Source organism: Mercenaria mercenaria, chromosome 1, assembly GCF_021730395.1.
Source record: "Mercenaria mercenaria strain notata chromosome 1, MADL_Memer_1, whole genome shotgun sequence".
Classification (NCBI taxonomy): domain Eukaryota; kingdom Metazoa; phylum Mollusca; class Bivalvia; order Venerida; family Veneridae; genus Mercenaria; species Mercenaria mercenaria.
The window spans coordinates 104,938,184-104,953,563 of record NC_069361.1 but is presented as its reverse complement, the minus strand read 5'-3'; the positions used below and the strand labels follow the sequence as shown (position 1 = coordinate 104,953,563).

General features: G+C 36.3%; 1 protein-coding gene across 9 annotated transcripts; it reads right to left on the bottom strand.

The window, feature by feature from the left end:
- Positions 1-3,387: 3,387 nt before the first annotated feature.
- Positions 3,388-12,367, bottom strand: LOC123523956 (uncharacterized). 9 transcript variants are annotated; one of them, XR_006681202.2, is made up of 9 exons: positions 10,951-11,586; positions 10,413-10,557; positions 9,886-9,957; positions 9,273-9,437; positions 8,683-8,766; positions 8,087-8,200; positions 4,984-5,072; positions 4,082-4,284; positions 3,388-3,584 (listed from the first exon to the last, which is right to left on the bottom strand). XR_006681202.2 is itself a non-coding variant. In XM_053519592.1 (8 exons), exons 5-8 carry the CDS (start codon positions 8,702-8,704, stop codon positions 3,534-3,536), a joined length of 276 nt encoding a protein of 91 aa, XP_053375567.1. In that variant the 5' UTR covers positions 8,705-8,766; positions 9,273-9,437; positions 9,769-9,957; positions 10,413-10,557; positions 10,951-11,590; the 3' UTR covers positions 3,388-3,533. The 9 variants fall into 9 exon arrangements, 2 of the variants coding, with proteins under 2 accessions (XP_053375567.1, XP_045157688.1); XR_006681200.2 differs by having other exon boundaries at positions 8,676-8,766; positions 9,769-9,957; positions 10,951-11,583; XR_006681199.2 differs by having other exon boundaries at positions 9,769-9,957; positions 10,951-11,582.
- Between the last annotated feature and the right edge of the window lie 3,013 nt (positions 12,368-15,380).

The following is a 15,380-nucleotide window of genomic DNA, read 5'->3' as shown; positions in this document are numbered from 1 at the left end:
CTCATAAGCTTAAATAGATCGTATCAGTTATTCTTGTAAATGTGTATATGCATAATATTTTATTTTTAATTTGGCAGTTTAAAGTTCTAAAGCTCTACTTAGCTACACGAGTCGCTGTTACATTAAAAATCACAAGACCTAAATATAAATATTTATCAACCATCTCAAAGTCGGGTGTTACGCCCCCTTAAAAACAATCACTTACACGAACCCGGATAATCTTTCATCATAATAAATTGTAACGTATGAATACTGATGCCAAGCAGACAGGGTGCGCACCGTGGGTAGTTGGTCCTTATGTAGGGCGTCATAGATCGACGTTAGAGTCGAAATACTGTAGCTATAGTATCAGCGTAAAACTATAGCATTTTACATACATTTTTATTATTACCAATGTCAATGCCATGACCTAGAGTTTTACGCTGGACAACGTTATCATTCGCAAAAACTGAATAATGAAGATGATAAACCACACTTATGTCGTACAGATGTTGCAAATTTCAAATCAATATGTCTTAAATAATACATTTAGGAGAACAATTATGTAAAAGTTTACTGCATTGTATGTTTTACCATGTCATTCAGTTTAAACCAGAGAATACCTCTATGTACAAGTCGTATGCTTTGTTAAAGCCACTAAACAATGTTGATGTAGATAATTTCCTTTTAATTCTAGTTTCTAGGTAAGAAGTTTATTTGTTAGATTTTTCGGCATTAGCTGAATAACATGGATTTTGACCTAGATTCTGTAGTAATCGGGACACGGAACAGGTGCGCGCTGAGAAGATAAACCATTTATTAAGTCTTAAATGACATTGATTATCAGAAGGCACATATTAAATGGAACATATTTAGTAGTTTTGTTACCCTAAACTAAAATGATATATTCTAATTTAAAGTTTTTAGTAATTTATCACCGCTAGAGAAATCGAAAGTAAACTTCTTTCCCCATTGCGTACCTCGCTTATGGATGAATGAGTGGTGGCTGGTTGTAACTGTCGAGTCAGTGTACCCGGTGTCGGACTGTACGCGGTTTCGCACATACGGCAAATTCATGCTCTTCGTGAAAATAAAGCAGAAAATTTAACAATTCTTTGTTATTATTTCACGAAATTTAGTTATACACCAGGGGTCTTTCCCCACTGGAGCCTCGCTCTGGCAAGTGCAGACAAAAACAATAACAACACCAATGGAAGCCAGTAGGTCAGCTGCAAAGTGTTCAATTTCATGAAAATAATGACTATGCAAACAACAATATGCAAATTAGATTTGAAAATCACCATTCCATCATATATTATGTAAGTATTTACCTATTACTTTACCCAAATAAAAAATATTTCAACATTTGGAAGGTATCCCAATCTGCAAATGTTTGATTTTTTTTAAAACTGAGAACTTAATCAAGTAATTAGAGTTATGAGGTTCACTAGTGATTTAAAAGCTAGGGTTTTATTTTCATGTCAACTGCTTTAGCCTTTTCAAGTCCAACTAATTGTACGCTAGTCGACATATTGTGCTAGTGGTTTACTTATTGGGAATTCTGACCCAACACGAAATTATTTCAGAATCAGCCCAGGACGTCAAATCATTTTGACCATCTATCACTGAAAGGATACCACTTGATCATTTAAATTTGCTGCTTAGTTGGAATATTTGCAAATGAATAATGTGTTCGTATATGCATATCCAAATATTTTCTGTCTGTACATTCTGTTTATTTCTGAATTTTTCATGCGCCAAACATTATTACCTCTACGCCGTTTGTCTTTTTAAAGACATTTCTTGTTTGTATCATTTTTGAATTGTGATTTCATTTTGTAAATCTTTGGCTTCTCATTTTGAAGAGATTAATAACATTTTGTAAAAGGTTAACTTTTCGGCAAGCTATTAGCTGGTTTCCATTTGTCAGGCAAATTTATTAAATTTTTCAGACTTTCGTAAGTTATATATTTCGAAAGAGGAATCTAGGATGTTTCATTTGTATTAGTTGTAAAAATCTAAAATGAAAGTTGTGTAACGTGATATGAAAGTACTTTTCATATAAACCGTATTGTTCATTTTATTTCGTTGTAAATTCTGGAACGCCGGTACTACATTTTATTGTATTGTATTGTAACGACTAAGCCATCATCATTTTACGTCCGGATACAGTTTATCCGAAATTAGTACACTATAATATTCGTACCTCGATTATGTTATGAGACCGTCCTCATACCGATACCCGATGTGGATCAAGAGATCAATCCCTCCTGAACATATTTCTGAACTTATAATGCCTTTAGATATTAAACGAGCCATATTAGAGACGAAGAAATACTAATTACCCACCTGTCGCCAAACGTAGATGCCATATCCGGCTAGGGCTAAAATTCTGCCGCACGCGCGCTGACGTCATCCACTAGATGACGACCCTGCCAAGCTTGGCACCCCATACCAATGTAGCCACCCCTCTGAGACTATAAATAGCTGGCAGACCCTGGCACTGTCGTCAGTACCCGGTTAGAATTTGTGCTAGCCACTACACTATTATCCTAATTCCTAAATGCCAAAACATCCTATGGATGTGTCACCTGCTACCAAGAAGGTACAGTAACCATAGTACAAGATTGCCTAGAATCTCTGGCAGGGTTTGACAGTTTGTCAGTATTCCATAAACCTACGAAAATATAATAAAGTCCTATATAAAATTACCAAATCCAAGACTAGATAGAACCTTATATCTTTATATCTATAATAAAGATCCACTACCTATCTTACAAACCTAGGACCATTTTACCGGTCGAGTACAGATATTTCCTAATTTAATATACAATATAATCTGTCTTTCTAGAGAACCATATTTAAAGTTAACATAGATAGATTCCTTTCAATTATATAGCCTTTCATTCATTCCGAGAGCCAGTATCAACCAGATTTCCTGATAAAACCGTATAGGCAAGACGTGATACCGTTTTTGTCAAGCCTCCTATGTTAACAAGGCAAGACGTGACACTGTTTTTGTCAAGCCTTTCTTTACTCTTAGAATTTCTGGAACTACATCTAGATGTGGAACTTCTAATTGGCACAGACGAACAGACGAACATTCCTGACCAGAGGTAGACGAGGAACCAGGACTATTATACAGATTAACCATATCCGATTATATTGTTTGTGAAATGATATATAAATAAATTATTGTGTTATAACTTTATTTCAGGTGTCCGTATAATTTACTCCAAAAGATCTCTCTATTTTCCCCCACGTGTGTTTGAGAAGAACCCACGTTTGGATATTGAAGTGTGTGCGGGCTAGCAGACCCCGTGTACGTTTCAACTGGTTTCAGAAGTGGGATTATCTTTGAAAATTAATCAACCAGTCTGCTTTATTCTTCCAGGAATACCACAGGGAGACAGTGACACAAAATATTTTATTGATTATTTTACAATTCATTTCATTATGCTGTTTTAGCAACATCTTCAGTTACTGATATTCCATAGTTCTTCCAGGTGCTGACCATTCAATCAAACAAGTAAAATTGTTGATTGGATCTACCATTACAGCCTTATTTGAATGCCTTTTGCTGACTGCATTCTGGACCGGCCAACCTGAAAGCAGAAAGGAACAGACATTGTTCATTATATTTTATTTGTAATTATTATTATTAGTTGATATACCCAACACATTCCATATATACCATCTAGTATATTTATTCAATAAATATACCTAGTGCCACATACCCAAATGGCAGAGAACCAAATTGATGTGAACGCTGAAGTTCACAGAGCTAATGACCATGAGAGAGACGACATATTGTCCCAAGACTCTGATTATTCGAGACCAACTTCACCGACACAAAATGACACTATGACACAATCAGAAACTAAAATGCTTGATATTGCAACTCAAATAAAGGATGCTCTCACCTCTATGGGTGAAGCCGTTGACCAAAGACTTAAAACATTGAGTCTCGACAAGATCGTTTTGAAAATAGAAATTCAAATTCTATTGAGACACAAAACAGAAATACTCAATATGGTTATGACCAGACACCCAATATCCAGAGAATTTCAAACACAAATTCTATTAAAGTAAAACCACCTACTTTTGACGGTACAGACGACTTGAATGAATTTCTAATATCTTTCCAAATTTGTAGTGACTTGAATAACTGGAATTTAAGATCCAAAGGATTATGCCTTGCTAGTTGTCTAAAAGGAGATGCCCGTTCCATGTTGACAGAACTTGATTTCAGAGACCACTATGACTACAAACTGTTAGTAGACCTACTAACACAACGTTATGGTCCTGCAAACAGAACAGACTTATACAGAGCAAAATTAAAATCAAGAGTAAGACAAAAAGGGGAGACAATTTCACAGTTGTCTCAAGATATATACAGACTTACTAGAAACACATATACCAGTGCTTCTAAAGAAGTTATTGAAGCCATAGCCTTAGACCATTTTATTGATGCTATCACTGACTCTGATATCAGGTTAAGGTTAAACGAAATAGCCCCCAAAACTTTACTAGATGCTGAACAAGCAGCTGTATGACTTGAAGCTTTCCGCACTGCTGACCGACAGAGAAATAAGCTAGTAGCAACAGTTACTGAGAATGATCCGTTTCAAGATAGAAAAGATAAAAGGCTTGATGCAATATGCAAGTCACTTGAACTAATAAACAAAGACCTGACAGACATTAAGAGAAACAGAAATAATGACTCTTTGCCACAGCAGCCTTATAAACCAAATAACCACTATGAGACCACAAGACAAAACTTGCCCAGACATGGGTTTGTCCATCGTCATGAAAACAGTAATAGAAATTATAATGCCAATAGAACTCAACGCCATGAGCAAAACATTTCGGGAAACGCCAACAAGTCGACTTGGAGGCCCACAGGTCGATACAACCATCTGGGCCGCCAATCAAATCAATAAATGAGACTGACATTGACCATGGTTGTTTTATAAACTGTAGATTTCAAACAAGAAAACTTACCGCATTACTTGATACTGGTTCTAATGTTAGCATACTGAAGAGATCCAAGTATGAAATTCTCCCACCAGACTCTAGACCGCCATTACAACCTGTAAATATGCAACTTATTACAGCAACTGGAGAAACATCGCCATTTCACGGAAAAACAAAACTAAACATAGATATAGGTGGTAATGTCTTTGAACATGACATTTTAGTAGCAGATATCAAAACTGATGCAATTCTAGGTAGAGATTTTCTTTTTAGTAACAGCTGTGACATTTTGTTGAGTCAAATGAAACTTGTTATAAATGGTCAGAAAATAGATTGCTTTGTACATGACAGTGATGCTAAGCCAATGTGTGCTAGGATAGCAACTACTGAATATATTGAAATTCCACCGCAGACAGAAATCATTGTAAATGCAAAACCTATAGATCCTTTTGACAGATACCAGACTTCTGTTGTAGAAGGAAAACTAGACTTTATAGACCGCAGTGGAGTACTTGTAGGGAAGGTACTTGTAAACCCATTAGAAGGAACAATACCAGTAAGACTAGCCAATATCTTTGATGAGAAATTGACAATTAACAAATGTACTGTAATAGGTAATTTGTCACCCACTGAGGTAATGCAATCTGAAAATGTTCAGGAGATTAGTACTGATCCAAAGAACCAAAACCCTAATGAAATCCCTTTTCATCTCATAGATGCATATAACAGATGTTCTACTGAAATGACACATGAACAGAAAGAGAAATTCAGAACACTTTTGGTTAAAAATCAAGACATATTCTCCAAAACCCCTACTGATATAGGTTTTACAAAATTAGTAGAATATACCATTGATACTGGGGACAGCCCACCTGTCCGTACCCCTCCATACAGACTACCGATAGAGAAAAGGAAAGTTGCCGAACAAGAAATTGCCAAATTACTTAACCAGGGCATTATAGAACCTTGTAGCTCCCCATGGCTTTCTCCATTAATCTTAGTACCAAAACCAGATGGAAGTACTCGTGTCGTGATAGATTACAGGAAAATAAATACAAAAATCAAATATGACAGCCACCCTCTCCCAAGAATTGATTCATGCCTAGAGGCCTTAGCTAACAATCAATATTTCAGTTCTTTAGATATGAAACAAGCATTCCATCAAATAGGAGTATCTGAAGAAGACAAGCCCAAAACAGCCTTTTCTTTTGGTTCAAATACCTATATGTATACTAGGATGCCATTTGGTATGAGTACATGTCCTGCTGTGTTCGAGAGATTGATGGAAAAATGTCTTGCAGGCTTAGCTTACAATATATGCCTCATTTTTTAAGATGACCTTTTATGTTACAGCAAAAGTTTTGATGAACACTTGACACATCTAGACCAGATGTTCCAAAGGATACGAGAAGCCAACCTGAAACTTAGTCCCAGTAAATGCAATTTCTTTCAGAAAACAGTTTCTTTCCTAGGACATCAGATAAGTGAAGATGGCATTCGACCCTGCCCAAAGAAGGTCAAAACTGTAGCAGAGTGGCCAACCCCTCAAAACACAAGACAGGTCCGATCTATAGTCGGTTTAGCTAGCTTTTATAGAAAAATGATTCCTAGGTTTGCCGAGATAGCGAAACCTCTACACCGCCTTACTGAGAAAGGTAAAACCTTTCACTGGGATAATGAATGTCAAACTTCATTTCAGAAACTGAAGGATCTTTTGACAAGTGCCCCTATATTAGCATACCCTGTTCAGGGACAACCATATACTTTAGAATGTGATGCTAGTAAATTTTCAATAGGTTCTGTGTTAAACCAAATGCAAGATGGACAACAGAAAGTTATAGGCTATTATTCTAGATGCCTGACCAAAACTGAACGGAACTACTGTACGACCAGAAGAGAACTGCTCAGTATAATCTGTAGTATAAGACATTTCCATCATTTCATATATGGATCACACTTTAATGTTATTACTGACCATGGAAGTCTGACATGGCTCCTAAAATTTAACAAGAACTGTGAAGGTCAACTTGCACGTTGGTTAGAAATCTTAGGTCAATATGACTTTTCAATACAATAAAGGCTAGGGAAAATTTCATTAAACAGTGATGCCTTGAGTCGTAGACCATGTACAGATGACCAGTGCAAATACTGCACCCGTATTGAAGAAATATACCTTGAAAGCTGTGATTTTCTGTCAACCACTTCACAAGATAGCACTTCTGTTCCAAAAATCGAACTAGTATGTGCTACAGAATCAAATGAACCTAAAGCAGGATGTAGCACAGACTCTCCTTCCATTGACAGTTTACAAAACTTTTCAGAATTTCAGAAACAAGATCCAAAGTTATCCATAGTGAGACAATGGGTAAATGATAGTCAGAAACCTACTTGGCAAGAAATATCAAAACATGACGAGGAGACAAAATACTTCTGGCAAATTTTTGACCGCCTGAAAGTGTATGACGACATCCTCTATATTACTGAAGACCCTAACTTCTTAAAACCAAGTCCAAAATTGAGAGTTGTACCAGACAAGCTTAAGCATATCATATTTGACCAGTTACATAGCAGTGTATCTGCTGGACACTTAGGCATTAAGAAAACCACACAAAAGGTCTTACAGAGATTTTACTGGTTTAAGTTACGCCAAGATATACAGTACTGGTGTAATACCTGTGACCAATGTGCTCGGAGAAAAACTCCGATGAAACAGCCCCAATAAAACAGTATAATGTGGGTATGCCTTTAGAAAGAATTTCCATAGACATACAAGGCCCATATCCAAAATCCAAACGTGGAAACAGATATATCCTTGTTGTAGGCGACTACTTTACAAAATGGGTAGATAACATCCCTCTTAAAAATACCAAATCTGAATATGTGGCCACCAAACTAGTAAACAGATTTATTTCTATCTTTGGAGTACCACTTGAACTACACAGTGACCAAGGCACAACCTTTGAGTCACAGATATTTCAAGAGACATGTAAAATTTTAGGCATACACAAGACACGAACAACTGCTGCCAGACCAATCTCGGACGGAATGATAGAGCGAGCAAATCGCACAATAGAAAATATGTTAGCAGCATATGTTAGTGATAATCAACTTGACTGGTGCTCTCATTTACCTTTACTTATGTTAGCGTACAGGTCAAGCGTCCATGAGAGTACTGGTGTATCTCCTTGTGCCATAATGTTTGGCAGACAAATCAACCTCCCCATAGATCTTGTAATGGGTAAACCTGTAGAGAATGAAAAAGAACAAACTGTAGACTATGTATATGAGTTAGAAAACAAGTTGTCAGAAATTCATAATTATGCACGGACAAGACTCGACATCTCAAGTTTTCAAATGAAGAGACTTTATGACAGAGTGACCTATTATCACCCGTATGAAGAAGGTGATATAGTTTGGTACCATGACCCTAGACGTACAAAAGGTATCAGTCCAAAATTACAAAGGCCTTGGACTGGGCCCATGGTAATTGTAAAAAGAATAAATGACTGTTTATTCAGAATACAAAAGCAACCTAGGACACATACAAAGGTAGTCCATCATGACAGATTGAAGCCTTATACTGGAACAGACAAACCAACTTGGTACAAGCAACAGTAACTCTTCAGTTACAACAGAATCTTCCAAATACTGTGGAAAGTATGCCTGTAGTACCCCATATAATAGTATGTTTTGTAAAATGTGAAGTTTCCAGTTACTACCTATTACCATATATCCCTGTGACTGCCATCAAAATAGTACTCTATCAGTAACATCCAGGAACAACCATTCCATGTATGTCCTCTCACACCTCTGAAATAGACGATATATTGTCAAACTGTCAAACTGCTGCTATTTACATGATTTTTAACTACTTATACTAATTATATAAACTGATATTTTATCTTTATATAGATATATAACAATTCGATGTGATCCGTTATACGAGATATGTGATATATTTACTCCAATAGTTTACAATAGTTCCATGTATTGCCACGATCCCAAATATGCCATTTATTTATTACAGAACTCCAAGTTCTTCTGCATGAAATGCGTCAACCCACCTAGAACTTTTAACCACCAGGGAGATTTCAAAAGAAATCTCCAGACTTTCCATTATGGATTTATGTACCAGTGTACTGGCTGTGGAAAAACCAACACTAGAAGACCGGAGAAAGATCATGACTGTTGTCAAGGCGCGAAGTATGTTTTAGCGCATAGAGAATCTGGACTTACAGGTATTGCTGCCATCCAGAAAAGACAAGGTTACGACAAACAAATTGAAAATGAAATCTTTGAAGAAATTAACTTTATACCTAAGAAACCTCTATCTCCAATAAGAGAAACTGTACTTGGTTCCAGTCATAACAAACATCCTGCCAATCCACATTACCATCCGTATAAGCCGACCATAAATCAGAAGAAGCCAACACTCTCTATGCCTGCACTACCGACTGAAACTGCCACAGTACCACTACCTCCTGAAAAACAAACATTAAGCAGTGAAATAGTAATTGCTCAACCACTAGAATTTGATGAAGGTGTTATTGAACCAGGATCATTCGGTGATGTACTCACTATTACTGCAGAAGATTGTGCGGCAGTTATTCAAAACTCCCCACCAAGAAAAATTAACTTAGTAGAGGACAGTGAGTGTGATCTCTTAGGGGAAGATATACGTGCTGCCATTGATAAAATGAGACCTCAGATCACGAAAATGCAAATGTGGCAGACCGAAAAGATCACTTTATGTGTAGGAGGCAAGTGTTTTGACACCACAAAATCAACATTGATCATCATTAATTTCCATACCTTGCGGACTAGCTACTGACGGAGACTCCAAGATTATCATTGACCGTGATCCATCCCATTTTAAGTTCATCCTGAACTATTTACGGTATGACAGACAAATGCCTGCAGGATACCTACCAAATGACTTGCAGGTCCTGAATGAAATTAAACAAGAAGCGGAGTTTTTCATTCTGCCAAAGCTGGTAGATGCTGTAGAGAGAAAGATAAAGATCATTAGAGGATATTAAATGAACAATATAAATACCAGATGAGAGTTGTGACAAAAAGAAACTATAGTTGTTCCTAGTTATGCTATTTATATTATGTATATTGATACATGGAAAAATATTCAGTTAACATGCAGAAATTGCAAATGTACCAGTTGTTGTTGTAGTCTTGTCATTATACAACTTAACCCTATAACAGATATCCAAACCGAAAAGTTGAGCTCAGACACTGTTTATGGTAATACCATCATAAGTCAGTTATGTACATAATACTCGAGGTAAAACTAATACTGATATGACTATATGGAATTCCAAAATACCGCTCCCTGTTATGAGTCAACCCTTTACACTGATAAGTTTCAGGTGGACCCCCTCTCGCTCCCATTTGAACATCAGTCTAACCAACTGCATCTTCATCTGGTGGACAATCTAACTTACCCGCTCCCTGTTGCACTGAAATAGTGTGCCTCAGGTGGACACCACCGTTCCTCTGCTTGCACATCAGAGTGGTCCTTTTACCCGAACTATGACTAACCTGGAGGTCCCTTTCACATAACCTGGAGAACCTCACCCTAGATGAACCCTGAAATAGAATAGACGACAGTTAGTGTATGTAACGAATATTTTATTTATCATCATTAATAATAGCATGAAACATTATGACCTATGTCATTTAATGGACAGCTTTATATTCCTAGGGTGTTGAACCTGACATATAGAAATACTGACAAAACAGTGCAATGTTTTGTATTCCACTTTCTATAAAAATAGAAGTGATGCCACAAATTAGCGTGATGCCACATTTGTAACCCAAATGTGAAGTAAGGGTATACCATGGGGGTACCTAGTTATTGGTCATTGATAAATTGATTATTATTATTATTATATATTGTAGCTACCACTGTCGATGTGACTTATTTTGCCGGCCATGTGCAAATGAATGTTGATTATGAATACTTTTGTAAATATTACCAACCATGATTGTGCAGTACACCGCTGCGAGTGTTTAGGTTGAGGACGAAATGGAGTATACTTCTGTTTAGATGAGCCGTTGGTTTATACCGTTCTCCAGGTGGCCAATCGACAAATACTGTCAAGCTCTCTATTCCCTGTAAATACACATGTATTAAATTTCTTGTATGAATGAAATCTCAGCGCTGAAATAATTGAGGAAAATTGTACATCTGAAAAGTTGTATGAATGTTAGCTGTTTATAAACGAAAACTTCAAGTTACCCAGAAGTACCGTATGAATGAATAATGTATACATGATCCATTATTAAAAATGCCATTTCTGAGTATGACAATTTTACAAGTATTGTTGATTATAATACTTAATGCCTTTGATAAATATATTGCCCAACTTTGACATATCCAGTAATCACATGTGAAAATATGTCAAATAATAATTCATTTTAGCCGTACCAGTTACAGAATGGCTTCCTCAATACCATAAATTGCACAGGTTTAATGGAAATCCAGTCCAGGTGTACTTATGTCTTGATACCAAATTAATTACCTCCTATGACAGGTGTTTGTTCTTCAATTAGCAACAACCAGATATATAGAAGTGTAAATACGAATTAAACCCATTACACTCCACATAAAATGATAACCAGATATACTTACTGTAGATATACTTACTAAAACTCCTATTCAGGGGCTGAATCAATGTGGAAGGAGTGCAATGTAACGACTAAGCCATCATCATTTTACGTCCGGATACAGTTTATCCGAAATTAGTACACTATAATATTCGTACCTCGATTATGTTATGAGACCGTCCTCATACCGATACTCGATGTGGATCAAGAGATCAATCCCTCCTGAACATATTTCTGAACTTATAATGCCTTTAGATATTAAACGAGCCATATTAGAGACGAAGAAATACTAATTACCCACCTGTCGCCAAACGTAGATGCCATATCCGGCTAGGGCTAAAATTCTGCCGCACGCGCGCTGACGTCATCCACTAGATGACGACTCTGCCAAGCTTGGCACCCCATACCAATGTAGCCACCCCTCTGAGACTATAAATAGCTGGCAGACCCTGGCACTGTCGTCAGTACCCGGTTAGAATTTGTGCTAGCCACTACACTATTATCCTAATTCCTAAATGCCAAAACATCCTATGGATGTGTCACCTGCTACCAAGAAGGTACAGTAACCATAGTACAAGATTGCCTAGAATCTCTGGCAGGGTTTGACAGTTTGTCAGTATTCCATAAACCTACGAAAATATAATAAAGTCCTATATAAAATTACCAAATCCAAGACTAGATAGAACCTTATATCTTTATATCTATAATAAAGATCCACTACCTATCTAACAAACCTAGGACCATTTTACCGGTCGAGTACAGATATTTCCTAATTTAATATACAATATAATCTGTCTTTCTAGAGAACCATATTTAAAGTTAACATAGATAGATTCCTTTCAATTATATAGCCTTTCATTCATTCCGAGAGCCAGTATCAACCAGATTTCCTGATAAAACCGTATAGGCAAGACGTGACACCGTTTTTGTCAAGCCTCCTATGTTAACAAGGCAAGAGGTGACACTGTTTTTGTCAAGCCTTTCTTTACTCTTAGAATTTCTGGAGCTACATCTAGATGTGGAACTTCTAATTGGCACAGACGAACAGACGAACATTCCTGACCAGAGGTAGACGAGGAACCAGGGCCATTATACAGATTAACCATATCCGATTATATTGTTTGTGAAACGATATATAAATAAATTATTGTGTTATAACTTTATTTCAGGTGTCCGTATAATTTACTCCAAAAGATCTCTCTATTTTCCCCCACGTGTGTTTGAGAAGAACCCACGTTTGGATATCGAAGTGTGTTCGGGCTAGCAGACCCCGTGTACGTTTCAGTATGTTATACTATAAATGTACGGTTTGACTAGCATGGTACCGTATATTTAATATTTAATTGCAATTTAGAGATATAGTGTGCCCGTGTGTTGCATAACTATCAAGTGTCTGTTTTGTTACATGGCAGTCGATAATACAGAGTTATCGTTCGTGCCGGCTATTGTATTATTTTAATTTGTATTGGATTATGTTAATTTGTGGTTGTGAATAACAGCTGACGTTAATTATCTTCTTGTCTATAATTTTCCACCACTATCATCTCATATCTTTATCATACTTCATTTTTAGTTAGTCTAGTAAAGAATTAACTTGGGAATTGAAGTACTAAGTGACGTATTGTATTTAAGTGATGTATGAACTTAATAGCACGTATACTTTGTATAACTAGCACGTAATATTTATGGGAACCTGCGGAGGTATGGTGTACCCAACATAGCAGTTTGTGATTTTATTTGTATTTGCTATGGTGCTTACCATAAGCTAAATATTTCAGCTTCTTCCACCAGACAACATTTTTTCATGGTGATGTCACGACCCGGAATTGATATACCCGTGGTTTACTTTTCTCGCCTGATGTGTTTTCCTAGAGCTGATGATCTACATCCCATGGTTGTGCCTTAACCGCCAAGCTGTATAACTTTGTACCCGACTGGGATAGCTCAGTGATACAAACACCGGATATGGGGATCCAGAATGGGGTCAACTTATTCGCGATTTAATGGGATGGTATTTTAAGTGTTTTTCTTTCCTTTCTATTCTTGGAACTGAAACATCTGTGGGACGTCACTGTGAAACTTTATTAGAGATCTCGGACTCAAACATCTTTTTACTGCAAACTCTTATAGACATTGAGCTTAACAATTTCTTTCTTTCTTCCTATAAATTATTTAATTACTTTTCAGTGTAAAATTCATTCTTGTAAATAAACTTGTAAATATTGTACTGAGTGTTAAAACTGTTATAATAAGTTCTATTCCCGGTCCGACCATCCTGTCACGAACATTACACTTCCCCATTTTATGTCCTTAAAATAAATGTCTTATCAAGAGAGACAAACATTAATTTTGTCCTTAAACAAACATCCAGTAACGTTCTGGAATTTTTGTTGAAACATTTCTCAAAAGTAACTATAGATCCATCCAGTGTTTTGGCGAGCACTTTAATCATTTTCGAGTAAAAGAGTGTAAAAAAACAGACGATAAATTGGGAGCACTTTAAGCATATAATATTAGTCGCTGAAAATAAAATGTACGAGTTCTACTAGTCTCATCCATCAGGCGTACAAGTTTTGATGGTTTAAAACGTACAAGCTTAAAGTGAACGTCAGTTGACCTTAAGACCATAAATGCACGATCTTTGGTCAGTCTAAATTCAGTTAAAGGGTGACATCCCTGTGTAATGCAACGTAAGCATGATTTATTCGTATTATTATAGCATTCGTAATGAAAATACAGCAAGAGTCATCTCATAAATGTCGTCGATGCAATATATGATCAAAACCAAACTGACCACTGATCATTTTCAGTCGGACTAGTTTCATCCAGACGGACCCAACTTGGTTTATGTTTTTATTTCGCAAAAAGAAACAGATATATAGACAACTGTTTATAAACAAATACCGAGCTTTCATTTAAATTTCATTTGTATCGCAATAAGCAATTATTAAAAAAAAATATAACACTAGATCTCATCTCACGGTTCAAGAATTTGTAACTTCTAGTTTCAAAAGAACTTATTTCATCGAAGGCAAATCGAATGACACATCCTCACATCCTAAATTAACAGTTTTAGTTCAAGAGGACACTTGATCGGACATGACTTGCTTTGAAGAAAGACAAACCTCAAACATTATCTTCCTGATGATAAAGGTCAATGGAAAATGCGATCGTATAAGTAGGTCCTATTCACGGAATCATACTTCAACTACTACACTTCAGTATAGGTGAAAGTACGTATACATGTTGTTAACAAACTGTAAAAAATGCTAGGACACAGTCTATTTGAAGCGGCACAGCGGTTCGTTTCAAAAGATGAAAAGGAATGGTTTTGGTATAAATTTAATTATGAACATCAATTTGGTGGTTTCATCAAATGCATATACTAATACGACAACCTCTCTTTATTCATATATGCTTAATAAGTAACATTAACTTAGCCTATCCAAAATAGCCTATCCGGTATCTTCTTAATGATAAGTCAATTGTAGTGTTGTCTTCATTAAAGAAATAAAGGGAAAGGTCTTGAGCGGTGATCCAGTTTATCTCTGTATAAATTAAGTGTAGGCAAATATAACAGGCATGAATATTTAAAGTCAGAGTCTAAATTGTTTAAAGTTTGAATAGCTTAAGAACAGGAAATCAAAGCAATTTTGATAAGACTTACCTTACTTTGTAAAGAAATTATTTCAACCTGTAAATAGTCAGTTTTATTTTCCTGCAGTGATAAATAGCTTCTTGTATTAATGTTACCTTTGATGCGATTTGGCCAACATCTTAAAATAAAGGTAAGCTTCAACAGT